At 35.4% G+C, this 16652-nt stretch overlaps 1 protein-coding gene across 1 annotated transcript in view; it reads right to left on the bottom strand.

The window, feature by feature from the left end:
- LOC102852016 (CXXC-type zinc finger protein 4-like) overlaps positions 1–16652 on the bottom strand; it is a 24523-nt gene that overhangs the window by 7513 nt on the left and 358 nt on the right. The window contains exon 2 of the mRNA XM_006881120.1: positions 15986–16652. This exon is cut by the window's right edge and continues 11 nt beyond it. Within this exon, the coding sequence (XP_006881182.1) occupies positions 15986–16652 (667 nt within the window). The remainder of the gene's footprint in view (positions 1–15985) is intronic.

The following is a 16652-nucleotide window of genomic DNA, read 5'->3' as shown; positions in this document are numbered from 1 at the left end:
ATATATAATACATGTGGTATAATCAAAGTTTTCTGTTTGTTTTTTATTTCACTGCTGTTGAGGCAATCCCAATTTACAACAGTACTCTATAGCACAGAGTAGAATGTTCCACAAAGTTTAAGGGACCAGTTCTTGGAAAAAAGACATGTTGAGAAAGGTAGAGGGTCAGTAGAAGATCCTCCACAAGATGGACTGACAGACACAGTGGCTTTAAGAGCACACCTGAGCATATAAAAGATTGTGAGAATGGTGCAGAATAAGATCAAGTTCAGATCTGTAAGTCACATGGTCACTAGGAGTCACAGTCAACTCGATGGCACCTAACAATATTTCTGGAAGTAGACTGTTAGTAGGTTCCATCCACTGAACTTTGGGATAGCAGCTGATGGCTTAATAGCTTATTGAAAATCATGCTCTAGATATAAATGACATACAACTACTAACATTACAACTGAAATATCTGTGTAAAAGGGAAAATTAAGTAACTGGGTAACTATTATGACTCGTATTGGAGGATGAAATATGATTGTAAGAAGCATTCTACTTTTCCAGTGTCAAAACTGACATCTGTGGCTGAGATTTCACTGAATAATCCTGGAGAATTGTAAATAGTGGTTTCACTACTATCTTGTCTCTACTGGCTTAACTAATGAGGTCCCTTTCTTCTCTATATCCTCTGAGTTTACCATCACCACTACCACCACATCAACATAGAGTATGACAACAATATTGTAGAAGGCAAACCAAATTACTATTTTTAAAAAGAAAAGTGAGCTTATATGTTAATTATATGAAAAGGTGCTAAATCAAGTCAATCTAGCAGGAGAATTAGAAAAACAACTGTCCAAAGAGAATCATGTCCAATTCCTCATGGGTTTATAGGAAGAAAAAGGACATTTTAACACATTTGGGCTCTGCTCCTAACTACTTTGTTTGGACAAAATTCTTAGTGCCCTGTATATTTCAGTGAATTTTAGTAAAAATACTTCATATTACCTATCAAACAAGTAAGCTATTTTTCTGCATTATATTGTTGTTCTTGTTATGTGCCGTCGAGTCGCTTGCGACTCATAGCGACCCTATGTGCAACAGCCCTAAACCCTGCTCTATCCTGTGCCAATCTCACTGCCTCTGACACACCCATCCTGATTACCCCAGTCACTGAATCAATCCACCTCATAGAGGGTCTTCCCCTTCTGCGCCGTCCCTCCACCCTCCCAAGCATGATGTCCCTCTCCAATCACCTCTCCCCTCCTTACAACATGTCCAAAGTATGAAAAAACCTGCATTATAATAGGTTATTCAATAAATGAACAAAAGTAGGATGGCACTGAGATAGACACAAAGAAGTTTCTTTTTCAGAGATAAATTTCTTAAATATTTTTCAGGAATTATATCGGATGTGGGAGCACACACTACGAATAAATGACTGGAAAAATAGGCTTTGTTCACTTTGTCTCAAATTATAATTAAGCAAGTATATAATACTGTAATTCTTTGTCTAAGAGAGCAGCCCCGGTGGCACAGTGGTTAGGTACTCAGTCATTAAATGGAAGGTTAGTAATTCAAATCCATGAGCCATGTAATATTATCTTTTTTTTATGTAAAAAATACAGCTTTAGAAACCCTACTAGGCAGTTCTACTTTGTCCTAGCATTGATATGAATTGAGATCAACTTGATGACAACTGGCTCTGGTGTGGTTTATATACAAGATAGAATAAGACAGAAAATTAAAAAAGAATTCAGAATAGGGTAAGCAAATCTCAGATTAAAAAAATTACTATCAAGAATGACTGAAATAGTTCCTTTTGTTTACATATATATTCAAATGTTCCTATGCGAATAGTCACATGTTCATATGTATAAATAAATGCTTTCATTAAACAAAGACAAATGTTCAATATTTCTATCTTCACTCAGAATCACTCTACTATAATTTTTATTTAACATAACAGTGCCAGGTGAAATCACTACTGTTCGGCTATTAAAAGAGGATGTACTCTTTTCATGGCCAGGCTAATAGGAACTGTTCAAATTCTTAGTTAACTGTAAAGCAGGCAGCAAATTGTCCGCTCTTTTATGGAAGTAAATAGGAAACATTCATATATAACGTGATAAACTAAGAGTAACTTAAAAAAAAATAATAGGCAGTGATTTTTACCGTGAGTATCAAAGCTCTTCGTGAACAGGATAATAATTTAGGAGAAAATAAAATACAAGAACCTTAATTGAGGTCAGTTCATAGATAACCCTCCATTAAGTTTTCAAAGGCTGTGATCATTCCCACTTAAAGCAGTTGGTAGATTTGAACTGTCTGCTTTTTGGGTTGACAGGGCAATGCCTTACCCAGTAGACCAACAGAGTTGCAATTAAATTTTAAGAAGTGTTTTAAATTATTAGCTTGTCTTCATTATTATTGTTCTGGAAATTTAAGAACTATTTATGCTTTTCCATAATATGTAAAAAGTGAAAACAAGTGCAATAAAAATTCTTGTTTTAGAATGTCTGGTAGTCTCTAGGATGTAGGCACCCAGCTTCCTATGGTTTAGAATATTTTCTGATAAAAGTGCAACCACTGAACTAGGTCAAGTCTAGGAACTAAAGTATTTTTTTCTTGTCTCTCTTTTCTAAATCACCTTATCTTTTCTGAGTTACTGAGAGAAATTTAGGGAAAATTAATTCCAATTAGACTTCTCATCATTAAACTGTAATTATTTATAACTATATTTCTGTAATTAATAGTTTTTAAATAACAAAATAGTCATCAGACTGTATGCCCATTTTAAATTCAGCAACTTTTTATATATTGTCTTTTCTTTTTAAATACAATTATAAGATATAGTTACCAGTTTTGTAATTTCATTTTTATCAAGCCATTGCCTGTTTCATAGCTCTTTAGAAAATATGCTGGCGAGGTTGCGGAGAAACTGGGAACCTTATTCACTGTTGGTGGGAGTGTAAAATGGTGCAACTACTATAGAAGGCTGTATGGCGCTCTCTCAAAAAGTTGCAAATAGAAATACCATTTGAACTAGCAATTCCTCTAAGGCGAATATACCCTAAAGAAACCATAACTGCCACCCAGGCAGATATATGCACACCCATGTTTATTGCGGCTTTGTTGACTATAGCAAAGAGCAATCTAAGTGCCCATCAACAAATAAATGGATGCTCCATCGAAAAACAAGGAACTCATGCAATATTATTCAAAATGGGTGACTCTGGAGGACATATGCAGAGTGAAATATCTCAGTCACAAAAGGACAAATACTCCATAGTGCCACTGTTGTAGAATGGGACTGACATCAGGGTTGGGTGAGATTGAGAAAAATTGGGATAAATTATGTATACTGCATTGAAGCAGATGCGGGAGAGAACAGTTTAAAAGCCCTATGTGATTTGGTATTAAGGTTATGACTAGAGTACAAAATGAAGGTTGCATAGTGCAGTATACTGGGGTGGGATTGTATACCAATGAAGGAAGTTTTCTTTTACTTTTCAAAGAGAAGAGCGAACTGTGGGGAGGAGTGGGCAGGGAGAAAAATGCAACAATGAATGAACGGAAATCCAAAACCACTGTAAATGTTCATTAAAGTTAATAAAATAAAAATTTAAGAAAAAAGCATTCTCAAATACTGTGATCTAAGAGAACCTTTTCTAAAGCAAATCCTCAAATACTTAAATCGGCATTTCTCTTCAGGGAATTTTCGTGTATTATTTCTTTCTGTCATGACTTCTCATTATGCATAGACTCATTTATATAGGTAACTATCAAAGTCAGTCAGTCTAGCTTCTTTATATATTTATATATAAAAGACTGAATAGGTATTGGGATTAATACTCTTTTCATAATTTCCCTGGGATCTTTTCTAGATGTGCAATCCCCTATTTTCCATTTTGGATTTTTAAATCATTAATTATATTGAATAATTACTCTAATTATTCAGTAACTGAATAGCTTCTACCTCCAAAAATACCACCATTAATTTTGACCATCTCATCTATGTCCGTAATTGCAATTTTCACAATTACTCCTAAAGTGATGTTAAAAATAAAAATGTTACTCAAGTATACTGCCAGAAAACCCCACTATTTTTCATTACAGTAAATAAAAAGAATGAGCTTCAGAGAATCCTAATGGATCTAAACAAGAGCCATCACACATGCCCATATATTTTACAATATAATTCTTATACACGTTCTCATTTAAATAAAATTTAAGATGACTTCGAGCATGACAACTCTGCTAATGTGTTGTGAATTTATTTTAAATCTGTTCTTATGTTCTGCCGGGTCGACTATGGCTATAGTGACCCTATGAGCAATGGATCTAAATCTGACCTGTCCTGTGCCATCCTCATCATCTCGGATATACTTAGAACCTTTGTTATAGTCACTGTCAATCCATTTTGTTGAAGGTCTTCCTCTGTCATGCTGACCCTCCACTTTTCACACTCTCTTGGGAAGAGAATGATGTCTTTCTCCAAGGACTGTCCCCTCCAAACAATATGCCCAAAGTATGTGAGATGAAGTTTCACTATCCCTGACTCCAAGAAGCACCTCAGTTCCACTCAGATCTTCAGTAACCCCATAAAAACTCCCTACCTTTTGACCTTTTTCCCTCTCTTCCTCCGTTCTCTCTCTTGCCCCCTACTCAGTGTCTTCAAGTGAAATTCACTTCTATAAATTATGCTCTGAAACAAATCAATCCACAGTTTTTCCTCTCAGTATTCTTAAATGTTTGAGGTAAATATTTTTCTTCTTATTCATTAAAAAAATTCATTAAAATACTTGCTGTTGTTGTTAGGTGCCATCGAGTCTAGTATGACTCACAGCAACACCACGTAATCATATGGGAGTAAGACAGAAGCCACGTTGGTCTCTGTCTTATCTAGACCCAAGAAAGAACTAAGACAAGTGCAAATCATGGAATCTCAGATTTGTGAACAGATTTTAGATTTGCCCCAAAGTGTCCTAAAATTTTATCCTTTTAAAATGAGTTCTTCTCTTAGAATATTTAAACTGTAAGTAGGGAACTAAGTATGTCACATTAAAAACAAACAAATAAGAACCAATAAACCTAGAGATTGCTTTTGGGGTTTTTTTTAGGTTTAAGAACTAAAAGTCTGAGTTCCTTAAACCAAGACATACAGACATGTGTATGCATCTATAGGGTACACTGTTGGCTTAGTGGTAAGCAGTGGTGCTGCTGACTCAAAGACCCTTGGTTCACGTCTACCAGCTGCTTTAGGACAGATAGATGAGGACGCTCCTCCTGTGTGGTTTACTGCCTTTGAAAGTCCACTGAAGCGACAGCTATGAGGAACTTCCAAGCCAACAGTGCATAACAACAACTTATGTATGTGCATATGTATCCACAGTACTTAGAAGTCTCAGAAGATAACAGTTCTCATTAAAAAAAATTTGTTAAATTTATAAAAAGTTAATTTGTTCATGTGTTAAATAGAACTGAATTAAGGATTTACTATGTGTCTAGTAAAAACATGATATGCATGTACTCATGCATATGTTGCAAACACTTAGATCTTCCTTGGAAGAGTAAATACACACTATTTATAGAAATACATTTAAATTTTACTCTTTAACAATTTTCCAGGTACACATACAATTTCTTTCCTCACTGCACACTTGTCCAATAATTTTGCTGTTACTTTACCAGTATTTTTCAAATTTCATTTAACTTGAACCAACAGAAATAAATTTTACATTATCATCTCAGTACATGCATACACATGGCAACATGAACAACTAAAATAGAAGTTAAACAATACTTACTACATGTGATGCATTTGTATATTTTTGTTCCATTCTACTTCACTATACTTTCTAAAAACCCATGTGGTAAGCCAGCATATTGATATTACGAACCCCTGATGTGCCGTTTGAAGAAACACTGCTCCACACCATTGAAAAAAAAAAAACACACCAAAAACCACAACCTCAAAACAACAGTTGTCATGAAGTCAGTTCTAACCCACAGTGGCCTATGAAGGCAGAATAAAACTACGCGGAATGATCTTCAGGGGTAGATTCATTCAAGTTAAAACACCAAGCCTTTGAGACACTTCTGTAAGGGCTTGAACTATTAATTTTCTTGTTCATGGCTAAGCTTTTTAACTATTTATGCTACTTACAGACGCTATACTATAACTGTATTGCCTTGGAGTCAATAAAAAGTAAAGGAAAAAAAATAAAATATTGTACTTTTATAATGAACTTAAGTCTTTCTCTAGTAGCCTTACAGAGAAGATTCAATATATTTCCTCTGAGAAAGAAATGTACCACTATTTTTTTATCTTCTTTTTTCATCTGTTAAAACATTCTTAATACTTAATGTTTGACAGAAGATTCCACATCTTATTTCTTACTGATCTCCACACAACTGAGAACTTTATCTTTTATTCTTATCCTCAGCTCCAGTAAAGTCATCACTGATATTATTTAAACTACAAACAAGAATAATTCCCACAGAGAATTCTTTCCCAGCAGTTATTTCCTACTACTGAGTCATAATTGCTAAGAATCGCCATTTCCACAAAATTAAATTTATATTGTTTTCTAGAATAATAAAAAAAATGTATCTCATCTCTTTTTGCTGTGTAAAGTTTTGAAGAAAACATATCTTATGTGGAGTTTGTCAGATTTGCTGAAATGCACAAAAATACCCATGACTCTCCTTAGTTCTATGTACATATATCCCTTTCTCTTCGTATCTTACTTATCTCTAGCCTTTTGATGCTACAAATCACCCAGTTTTTGTTGTTGTCTTATTTTTCCTTAGGCCTTGAGCAAGACACCGCACTTTCAGCACAATTTTCTCGCTATCTTGACACTTTTCTTTTTCATAGATGTCCTCTAAAACATCAATTTAGATGAAGATGAGATACAAATGGGATCTTATTTCCCACTCAAGTTGGTAAGATTATCATTTAGTTGTTGTTGTTGTTATGTGTTGTCAAGTCACTGCAACTCATAGCTGTGTACAGTAGGTCTGAACCCTGTCCTGTCCTGAATCAGTCTCACTAATTCTGACACACCAATCCCTACTGTCCCAGTTACTGTATCACTCCATCTCATTGGGGGTCTTCCTCTCCTGTGCTATTCCTCCACCTTTCCAAGCAAGATGTCCTTCTCCTAGCCATGTGCCCAAAAAGTATGTGAGATGGAGCTTCAAAATCCTAACCTCCAAGGAGAAACATGGTTTCACCCTTTCAAAGACAGATCAATTTGTTTAACCCTTGGAATTATTCTGCCAAATGTTTCAAAGGCATAAGTAAAAGTAGTAACTTCACCTATTACACAATCTGCTTTTCCCAGTCTTCAATTCAAAGAATTCAAATACTTAAGCTTCAGCTCTGACTACCAAGCCAAATATACTGATTTTAAAAAAATCCTTTTTCTTGTGTGTCACATTCTCTAAGATAAACTACAGTTTTTAAAGCAAAACTAGGATCAACTTCTTTCTTGACAATGTCCTTTCTATATACTACATTGCATCCAGGGTTGAGTATTTTGTTTTAAATATCTTCTTGATTAGTGTTCCAAAACCTGTAGAACCAACCACTCTTTTCTTCCAGAAAAGTTAACACCAGCTTTTCTATATTATTGCTTACTAAGATTTTCATTTCACACACTCTCAAATGACCTAAAAAAATGATTATATTTCCTCATCTCAAAATTTATACAACTGTTTTCTTTCATACTTACTGAGTTTATGTAATATATAAAATACATATAACATACACACACATATATCTCCTATAGTTCTCAATATTTATTAAATATCTTCATCAACTATAATTCAAGATAAGCATTTAAAATGCTTAAAATGATTTACATAAAAGCATTTAGTTCACATTTAGAATAGTTCCTTATGTCTGCCCAAAGAAAGCAAAATGATAGCCAAATAAATTTATTGGATTAAAGAAAAACACTTATGAAAATACATAGAAATTATTAGTGGTAGTAAGCCTTTGGTAAGGAAGGAAAAGAACACTAAATTATCTAAACTGGTATATCACATTGACTGAAATCAGTAGACAATTTATCCAATTTTCCCTAATTTTGTCAGAAATAAGGAAAACTACTCTATCAGGTTATCTCAAAACCAGATCTTTGCAAAACTGAACAATTAAAACAAATATTCAAAAAACAAGTCACAAATTGTTTACTTGGATGTACTTCCTAAAAATTATTGTCTGATGAAGTAATGTATGTGAATACAATTGTCTTTATCTCTATTTTCTAGTAAGTATAAAAAGGAAATTAGTATTTTTATAGTATTGAGTTTTCAAATAATATTAACCTACTTACAATATTTTTTAAAAGTTTAAAGTAGGTTGGAGTAATTATCTCCACTTTATGGGTGAGAAAATAAATATGAAAAAATTTACACTGATGGACTTGACAGTATGTAAGTGGTCATTTACTTGCTACCACTGGTACTTTGCACAAACTCTGTTCCCTAAACATACAACACATGACTACAATACATTTTTTAAAATGATAAAATAATAATCAACAATAATGGTATTTATTTCCTGAATAAAACTTTTATAATAAACACTTTACCTCAGCAAAGGACATCATCTTAAATATGAGCTCTTTGAAAAAATAACTGCTTTTCCATTTTGTTATCAGTGAAACATTTAAAATAAATTTAATAGATGAGGTGGGGGAAATGGGAAGCATCTGATGTGAAAAACAGTAACTTTGAACTCTGTAAATAAATAAGTATAAAAACAAAATTTTAAAAAATGTAATAGATGGGCTAGATATTAAGAAATAGAAAATATGGGGGAAATTCACCAGATCTGATCTTTTATCTGGCTATAGATCCTTATTCTCTTAAAACAAATTAAGAAAAAGCCTAGAAGTTTCACAGAGGAAAAAAAAATATTTCTCATATTGTTTCAGACTAGAAGTTAACAAGCCTGCTGGGATACTTTTAGCCCCTGCAGAGCTAAGTCTTCAACATTATTAAATGGCTGTCGCATCTGAAGTATAGTGCAACATAACTCAATAAACAGCAGAAAACATATGATGCTGAATGGAGGAAGACTTTTTGCGTGCCCTGCAGAATAATTCAATTTCAGGACAGGTGTTTGCATGTGGTGGAACACAAGATGACTTAATGATAAACTCATCAATGTACTGTTCCCACAATAACTTGAAACTCTTAATAAAAGCATATTCATATTGTTCGATAGAAAAACTTGTTAAGAATAGGAAGAAGGATAGCAACATAAATAAAGGCACATACTCACGCGTATGTGCAAGCCTCCAAATTTACTTAGATTAGAAAAAAAGGTTTTCAGAACAAGGTGATTTTGGTGGGTGGTTTCTTTTTTAAAAAAAAAAAGGAAAAAAAAGGAAAGAAAGTTATTTTCTTGGATGCATCACTTTTCCAGACAAAATAATCTGACATTCTAAATAGTGACTTAACAGCATACTTAGAAAAAAATTACCATGTTTTGGATCCTTTTTCTTTTTTTCCTTTTAAAAGCTAATCTAAAAAGAAGAGAAAAACTAAATAAGAAGTTAATCCTTCTCTAATTTGTATATTTCTGTAACAACAAATTCATTGTCATCCTGTCAGAAGTGACTCACAACTGATCCTCCAGAGGGTTTCCCAAGGCTGTAAATGGCACAGGAAGAGACTGCCTATCTTTCTCCCATAGAGCAATTAGTGGATTTAAATTGCCTGACTTTGGGTGTGGGGAGCACACACCTTACCCACTGGGACATCAGAGCTCCTATCTATACAAAACCTTAATTTTTACTTCAAACTATTAATTTAACTAGATGTTCCTACATAATAAATTAAAAGCTTTCAAGAAAATACTCTGCACAAACTACGTAAAAACAAGAAAGGGAATCATACCTAGCTGCAAAATTTATTGATTTGTAGAGCATTTTCTTAAACTTTTGCAAAGTAAAATTAAAAAGCAAATTGTATTCCAGTAAAAATCAAGTACTTATTCAGACATTCTGTCCAACTGAGAATGAATGGTAAACCAACAATAAGGGCACCGACTATGTTAGATGCATTAATACACACACTCTCTCTCTTTCTCCTCACCCCCTACCTACTACTGGGAAATACTAAAACAGTTAAACAATTTCAAGTTTTACTTGGTAATCTAGAAAGAATATTTTACTGGTGTTTTGAGTATGATATCAAAGTTTAGTCACCATTCAAACCTGACAAGAGTTCTAACGAGAGCAAATATGGATGGAATGTACATTCTTTTTACATAACTTTCAGTTTTAGTCTTATCGATGATTAGATTGTTCTACAATTACCAACATTTGTCTGACTGTACATTGCTCTTAGATATTTATTCAGAGAAATAAATGGCATACTTCAGTAATCGATCCATTTTTTAAAAATCTAAGACTCAAGTAACTTTTTCCTGATATACTTTCATTCTTAAATACACACATGAATTTACTTGACTACCAGCTGCTTCACAGGAGAAGGATGGGAAATCTCCTGTGTCATTTACGGTCTTTGGAAATTCGATAGAGGGTCAGCTATGAATCGGTTCTGACTTGCTGGTCTGGTAGACAACAACAAATTTAAATCTGTATTTGTTGTTCTTTAATTTGTTCTAGCTGGTTTTCAGTTTGTATCTGTGTGTTGATGATTGAATTTCACATAACCAATAGTAGGAGCTTTGGTGATCTAGTGGTAAGGAGTGGTGTAGCTGCCAGACTCCAATCACATGTTTTGGGGACTGCAGTGCAGCTTCTGGCCACTACACCTCCCTCCACAGAGATTTAATGCTTCTGAAAACCCCCAGGAGGGTTAGCTATAGGCAGGTAGTGGGTTCAGATTCTAAGGTACATAACAACAATTGTTACAGTATATAATTTTTACAGTATATAGTTTATAATTTTTAAAATTTTATTATTAGGAACTACCATTTAAAAGAGTACTTTAAATGTACATGATTCCATGCCCAGTATATACTTTCAAAATCATTTTGACCATTTTAAATCTAGGGATGGAAAGAACACTTCATTGTTCTTGTTACAGTTGCATACTTTGGCTACATATCTGTTTCTGACTTTTGTCAAAATTGAACTTTTCTGAATACCGTCCTCATTGTTTATAAAATTTAAGTTCTTTATCAGATATATGGTTTCTATGATACCTTCTAGGGCTAAAATCCTAAAATTTTGCTCAAAATTTACTAACAAAATTCTTTTCCTTTTAAATAACAAATTCTGTATTTTTATTTTCAGATAAGATAGAAATGTATCTACTTATAGTGGAATGCTCTGGTTCTTTACACTGAAAATCCATTTTTAAATTGTGACAAAGTAACACACAGTTCCAAACTTCACTTGTGGCCCTCCTGTAGCTGATGATCCAATCACTGACTTCATTATTTAACAAGAAAACCACCAAACCAAACCCACTGTTGAGTTGATTCTGACTCATGAAGTCCCTGAAGGGCAGAGTAGAGCTGCCTTATCAGGCTCTGAAATCTGTAATATTTAGGGAAGCAGATTGTTCTGTTTTGTGTTCTGTATCATGTTCTGTTTTGGAATAGCTAGTGGGTTGGATACCACAGACCTTTTGTTAGTAGCTGAGGGCTTGAATCACTGAGCAACCAGGGATCCTATTTTAACTATAAACAAATAACTGCACTGCAACTGAGTTGATGTCAATTTATAGTGACTCTCCATCTGGTTTCTGAGACCATACATTTTTATAGCAGTAGACTACGCATCTTTCTCTTGAGAAAGAACTGGTTAATTCAAACTACTAAACTTCAGTTAGTAACAATGCCTAACACAATATATTATCATGTTGGTATTCTTAGGTACCTTCAAGTCAACTGCTACCCCTAACAACTCTTTTAAGAACAAATGGAAACTTTTCCATATCTTCTGTCTTCCTCCTCATATTTAAACATAAACTCAAAAACTCACTGCCCTCAGTTAAACTCTGACTCATAATAACCAGGTTTCTGCAGCTGTCAATCTTAATTGGAGGAGATCCCTCATATTTCTCCTATGGAGACACCCATCAATCTTCCCTGGAGAAACATAACCTTTCGTTGGCAACACCACACACTATGGACTATTGCACCAGAGTGCCTCCTATGTGACTGTACAGACTGGATTTGAATAACACCTCTTATGTATATGGTCTACAGGTCAATGTCTTTACGAGGTAGGTGTAATCTTCCTAAACACATGGTAGAGAATGATTAGTCTGTTATCTTAAAATTACCATTTGGGTTTGGGGCTCATAGAACTTAGCAATAAATGCACTTAAGTTCCTTCTTCCTCCAGCAAATTCACTCAAATTATAAATTTGGGGCAATATCTAAATACCTTAAGAAACTAATTTTAACTTCTAAATATTTTCTAAAGAAAATATTGTGGGTCTGCATTTTCAGATTTTCTTTGAAAAAACAAAAACTAATCAAAGACTTGCCTGCTTTCCTAATATTCCTGGTTCTCAATTTTTTTTTTTTCATTAAGCGTGCTGCCCCTGTCTAATCCCTCCTCTTTCTAACTGAAAGCCTTGGTGGTTTGGTGTGTAACTGGCAGCAAAGAAGCCAAGAGTGGGGGCAGGGCAACCTCCTGAGGCAGTGCTTACTAATGTAATTCCATAAATCAACTAATGGAAGGGAAACCAGATCTGTGTGGTCTCTAATGCTGTCCCACAGAAATCAGTCACGTCACCTGAACAATGTTCAGGGAATAAGAGGATGGGGTTGCCCACGGGACAACTTTATTCCTTGAGTCGTATCAGATTGGGATGTTTTTAAAAGTTAGAACTTAATATCAGAATTCAAACAGTGTGAATTTAAAAAAAAATCACCAAAAAACTGAGCAATTACCTTTGCAGGAAACTACAAAGTATATTCTATCACTTAATATCTTAAGGATATCCTGTGTTTCTTAAACTAAGAACTTAACAATGATTAGTTGATGGGCTTTTTTTTTTCAAATAAGATTTATCATTATGCTTTAAAGCAAGAATTAACTAAATAATCAATAAATGCAAATATGCAGGCACACGAGCATAAAAAAACAAAGTTTCATGTGCATCACTATGATATGAAATATTGTTCAGAAGTGATTTTATTATTTCTAGGGCATTTAGGTGCTATTAAAGCAAGACTAATCAGAAAAGTCTGGAAATAAAGCAGCCTTAGAAGGAATGCTAGAAGGAAGATATTTTCTTTAAAACATGAACAAGCATTCTAGTTCACCTAAGTGAGACTCCCTTAGTTCCAGTTTGCTTACCCTGGAATTCTGAGTAAGCCTCTGGTCTTTAGGATGAGTAGTCAAGGGAAAGAAGGAATAAGTAAGAATGCAACTAATGATTATGATCCAGATACTGTTTTCCATAATTTAAAGCCCACAAATATTAACTACTAAATTTATGACTGAAATCCACAGGTAATATCCATAATGAATCTCCAAATCTCTGCCCTCAGTCAGTGAGTCCAGCCAAACTCTAAAACATCTCCTCAGATGATGATAAATTCCATGAATCAAATTAGAGAGGGTAGTCAGGTCAGCAGGGGCACTTTTCAGCGACCTGCAACCACTGTTCTAGCTTTGGTCCAGTCATGACAACTCTGTCACTCTGACATGCATCCAGCTGGTTTCCTACAACCATTAACTGTGTGGTTACACATGAGCTTAAGGCAATCATGCTGTCACTGGCATCTTTAATGACCTGAATAGAATCTAGTCCACTTTTTAAAACTTGTTCTTTTCCTTTCCTTTTGCCAAAAAACCATCTACTAGCAAGCCTAGGTGGAGTCTCTGGAAGAATGACCTCTACATGGTAAAGGAACACCTTCACAGGGTCCCAGGAAGGAAGGTATTTGCTTCATCTCCCACCCATGCCTCATTTTTTTAAAGACCAACAGAAATTTTTTGTTTATATGGATTTTAAATATGTAGAAAATGTGATACAATGGAATTTTGCATCAAAACATCTAAGAAATATACTCTTTATAGTATATGCTTGTCAGAAAATTATTTTTAAAAATGAAATTTGTTTAGACTAGTTCACCAGCATAGAAACTGGTGAAAGAAACCTGTTAGTATTTACTCTGAGCTTCTCCAGAGTGATTATATGTTAAACAAATCAAAATTGTTTGATGGTCCTATACATGACAGATCTCAAACTGGGATATACAAAGTCTAAATCAAGTTGAGAACTAATAGCAATACCAGCTCTATAGTTCTAGGTACTACATTTCAAGAGGAAAAAGAAAAGGTATATGCTCCTTTTCAAAGGTTCGTTAAAAGGAAATCTTTATGTTAACTCTTAATTTCTCCTGAGCCCTAGAGAGGTAAAAAGTTATAACAAATCAATGGGACAAGGCGCAGGAAGAAAAAGCTAATTTTTATCACCTAATACTTGGATCTGCATTTTAGCTGCCTTTATAAAAATATCTTCATCTGCATTTTTCGTAGTTGCCATTATCTTTGCTGCAATAAGGTTGCCATAGGAAATCAACAAAACACCCTAAAGCCAAACTTTCAATGAAGAGATGAGTTCTCTCTCATAAAGAGGACTCACTGCAGTATTCCAATATAATTGATGGTAATCAAATTATCCAAGTTTTGGAAATCCAAACTGCTATTTGTTTTGGTTTTTATTAACAAAGTAAAAAATCCACAATTTCCATGTGTTCAACACTGCACCAGAGAATTTTAATTCTTCTGTTTTGTCCTTTTACAGTCCAATTTCCAGTCCTTTATGCAGAAAATTTCTCTAAACTGTCCTAGCTAGTGAAGATTACTCTCATCTTACAACCCAGTCTATTGAAATGTTCTTCAGGCTAAATCCACCTTGTATAAATGAACACCTATCTACTCTAAATTTTAAAACCAAAGTATGAAATATAATTTGTTGTATTTCCTTTTGAATATACTACTGTGACAATTTCACCGTTAATTTCCCTTTTATTCTCTTTTTATTTTTATCAGAATACTACAGATTTCCACCAAACATAGTAATCTTTATATCTAACAGAATAAAAGCACTAAAATAAAGGGTGATAATTTGTAAATTTTCTGTTTAAGGTCACATAAGAAAAAAGAAACTCAGTAACCAAGCAGGGTACCAATCAATCTCTTCTAGGTGTAGAAACTGTTTTGAGAACCCACAGAAATGATTATTTTGTCAAACGCAAAGTCCAAAGGATCATTACTGCAGCCAAGTTTTATCAGTCATTACTTTCTGGAACTATATAATAAGGTTTAAACGAAATTACCACGACCTGCACTGAAATTAACACATCGTATTACTTTATTCTAAAGTCCTTTTCTACAAAAATCGCAGTATAGCGTTCTACATTATTCTTGCATTCTCAAAAAAAAAAAATACCTGTGGAAAATAAAATAGGAAGCACTGTGTCCAAATGAGAAAAAAATTTATTCTAGAAGGAACAGAAAAATTCTCTTTGGAATCTAAGTTTTAATTATTCACTGTTGTTTGATGGGCACATAAGACTGTGCCACTCATATGGCCCTTTTATAAGTGGGCCACTGACATGTCTCTGTCAGCCAATACATTTTTGAAGTATTCAAAGCCTTTGGGCTGGGATGTGGTTTTTTTATTTTATTTTATTTTTTTTAATAAAGGAGGAGTTAAACCAGTAAGGGGGCATTTTGACCATATTGAATGTGAATCGCCTAATTTTTCAAACCAATTACATTATCTTTTTCCCAGGAGAGAAAGGGAGGGGCGCCCTCCTCAGCTGGAGGGTGGTTCCAGAAGGGTGCAGCTGGGAAGAGAGGCGGGGAGGCCTTGCCCTCTGCAATCCACACACCACCATGTCTCACAGCCTGAATGGAGCTTCAGAAAAGGGGCACTGCGTCTTGAAGCTAGACAGGAAACCCTGAAGGGGAGAGGAGAGGGGAGTAAGCAGGGAAGGGGAGAAACTGGGAAACAAGAAATCATCTCCTCTGACCTCTAGCGAAGTGCCAGGTTTTTTCTTTAGCTCTTCACATTTTCTAAATTTGCAGATCTGGTGTCCCGTTTTGCGGTTCCTGCAACTGCTGCAGACGCCACAGTTGATGAGCCTCTTGCAGGGCACGCAGACCCCACACCTTTTCCTCTTCTTCTTGGCCGGGTTGGCTCCGCCAGCTCCCCCTGAGGAGGACGAGGAGGAGGAGGAATGATTCTGCGGGCAGTCTGCCAGATTGGCAATTTGAAACGCGCTGTCTGTGACGGCTGCTGAGGCTGCTGCGGGGGAGTGAAGGGCTGTCATGACGATGACCCCTGGAGGTAATGAGATGCCCCCTAAAGCCGGGATAGCGGAAAAAGTCCCCACGCGCTCAGGGAGATTCATTATCTCTGCTTCAGCAGCGCCGCATTTGAGCTTGTTCATGCATTCCCCCGCCAAAGGTCTGCAGTGTTCAGGGGATAAGGTGGAGAGGAAATTAGTATTTGCCATTTGCAACGACGGCTCTGGCGGGCAGCCAGCTTTCCCCAGCCTCTGGGAGTCGTTTCGGTGGTGCATGCTGGTCCTGCTGCCGCCGCCGCCACCGCCGCCGCCGCCACCACCGCCGCCACCGCCACCGCCGGCGGGGAGGATTGCAGAGGAGGAGGCGGAGGAGGAGGCGGCGGCGGAGGAG

This window comes from Elephantulus edwardii, unplaced genomic scaffold (genome assembly GCF_000299155.1).
Source record: "Elephantulus edwardii isolate Elephantulus edwardi_28Jun2011 unplaced genomic scaffold, EleEdw1.0 scaffold00012, whole genome shotgun sequence".
In the NCBI taxonomy this organism is placed as follows: domain Eukaryota; kingdom Metazoa; phylum Chordata; class Mammalia; order Macroscelidea; family Macroscelididae; genus Elephantulus; species Elephantulus edwardii.
This window is presented reverse-complemented; position numbering and strand designations above follow the sequence as displayed.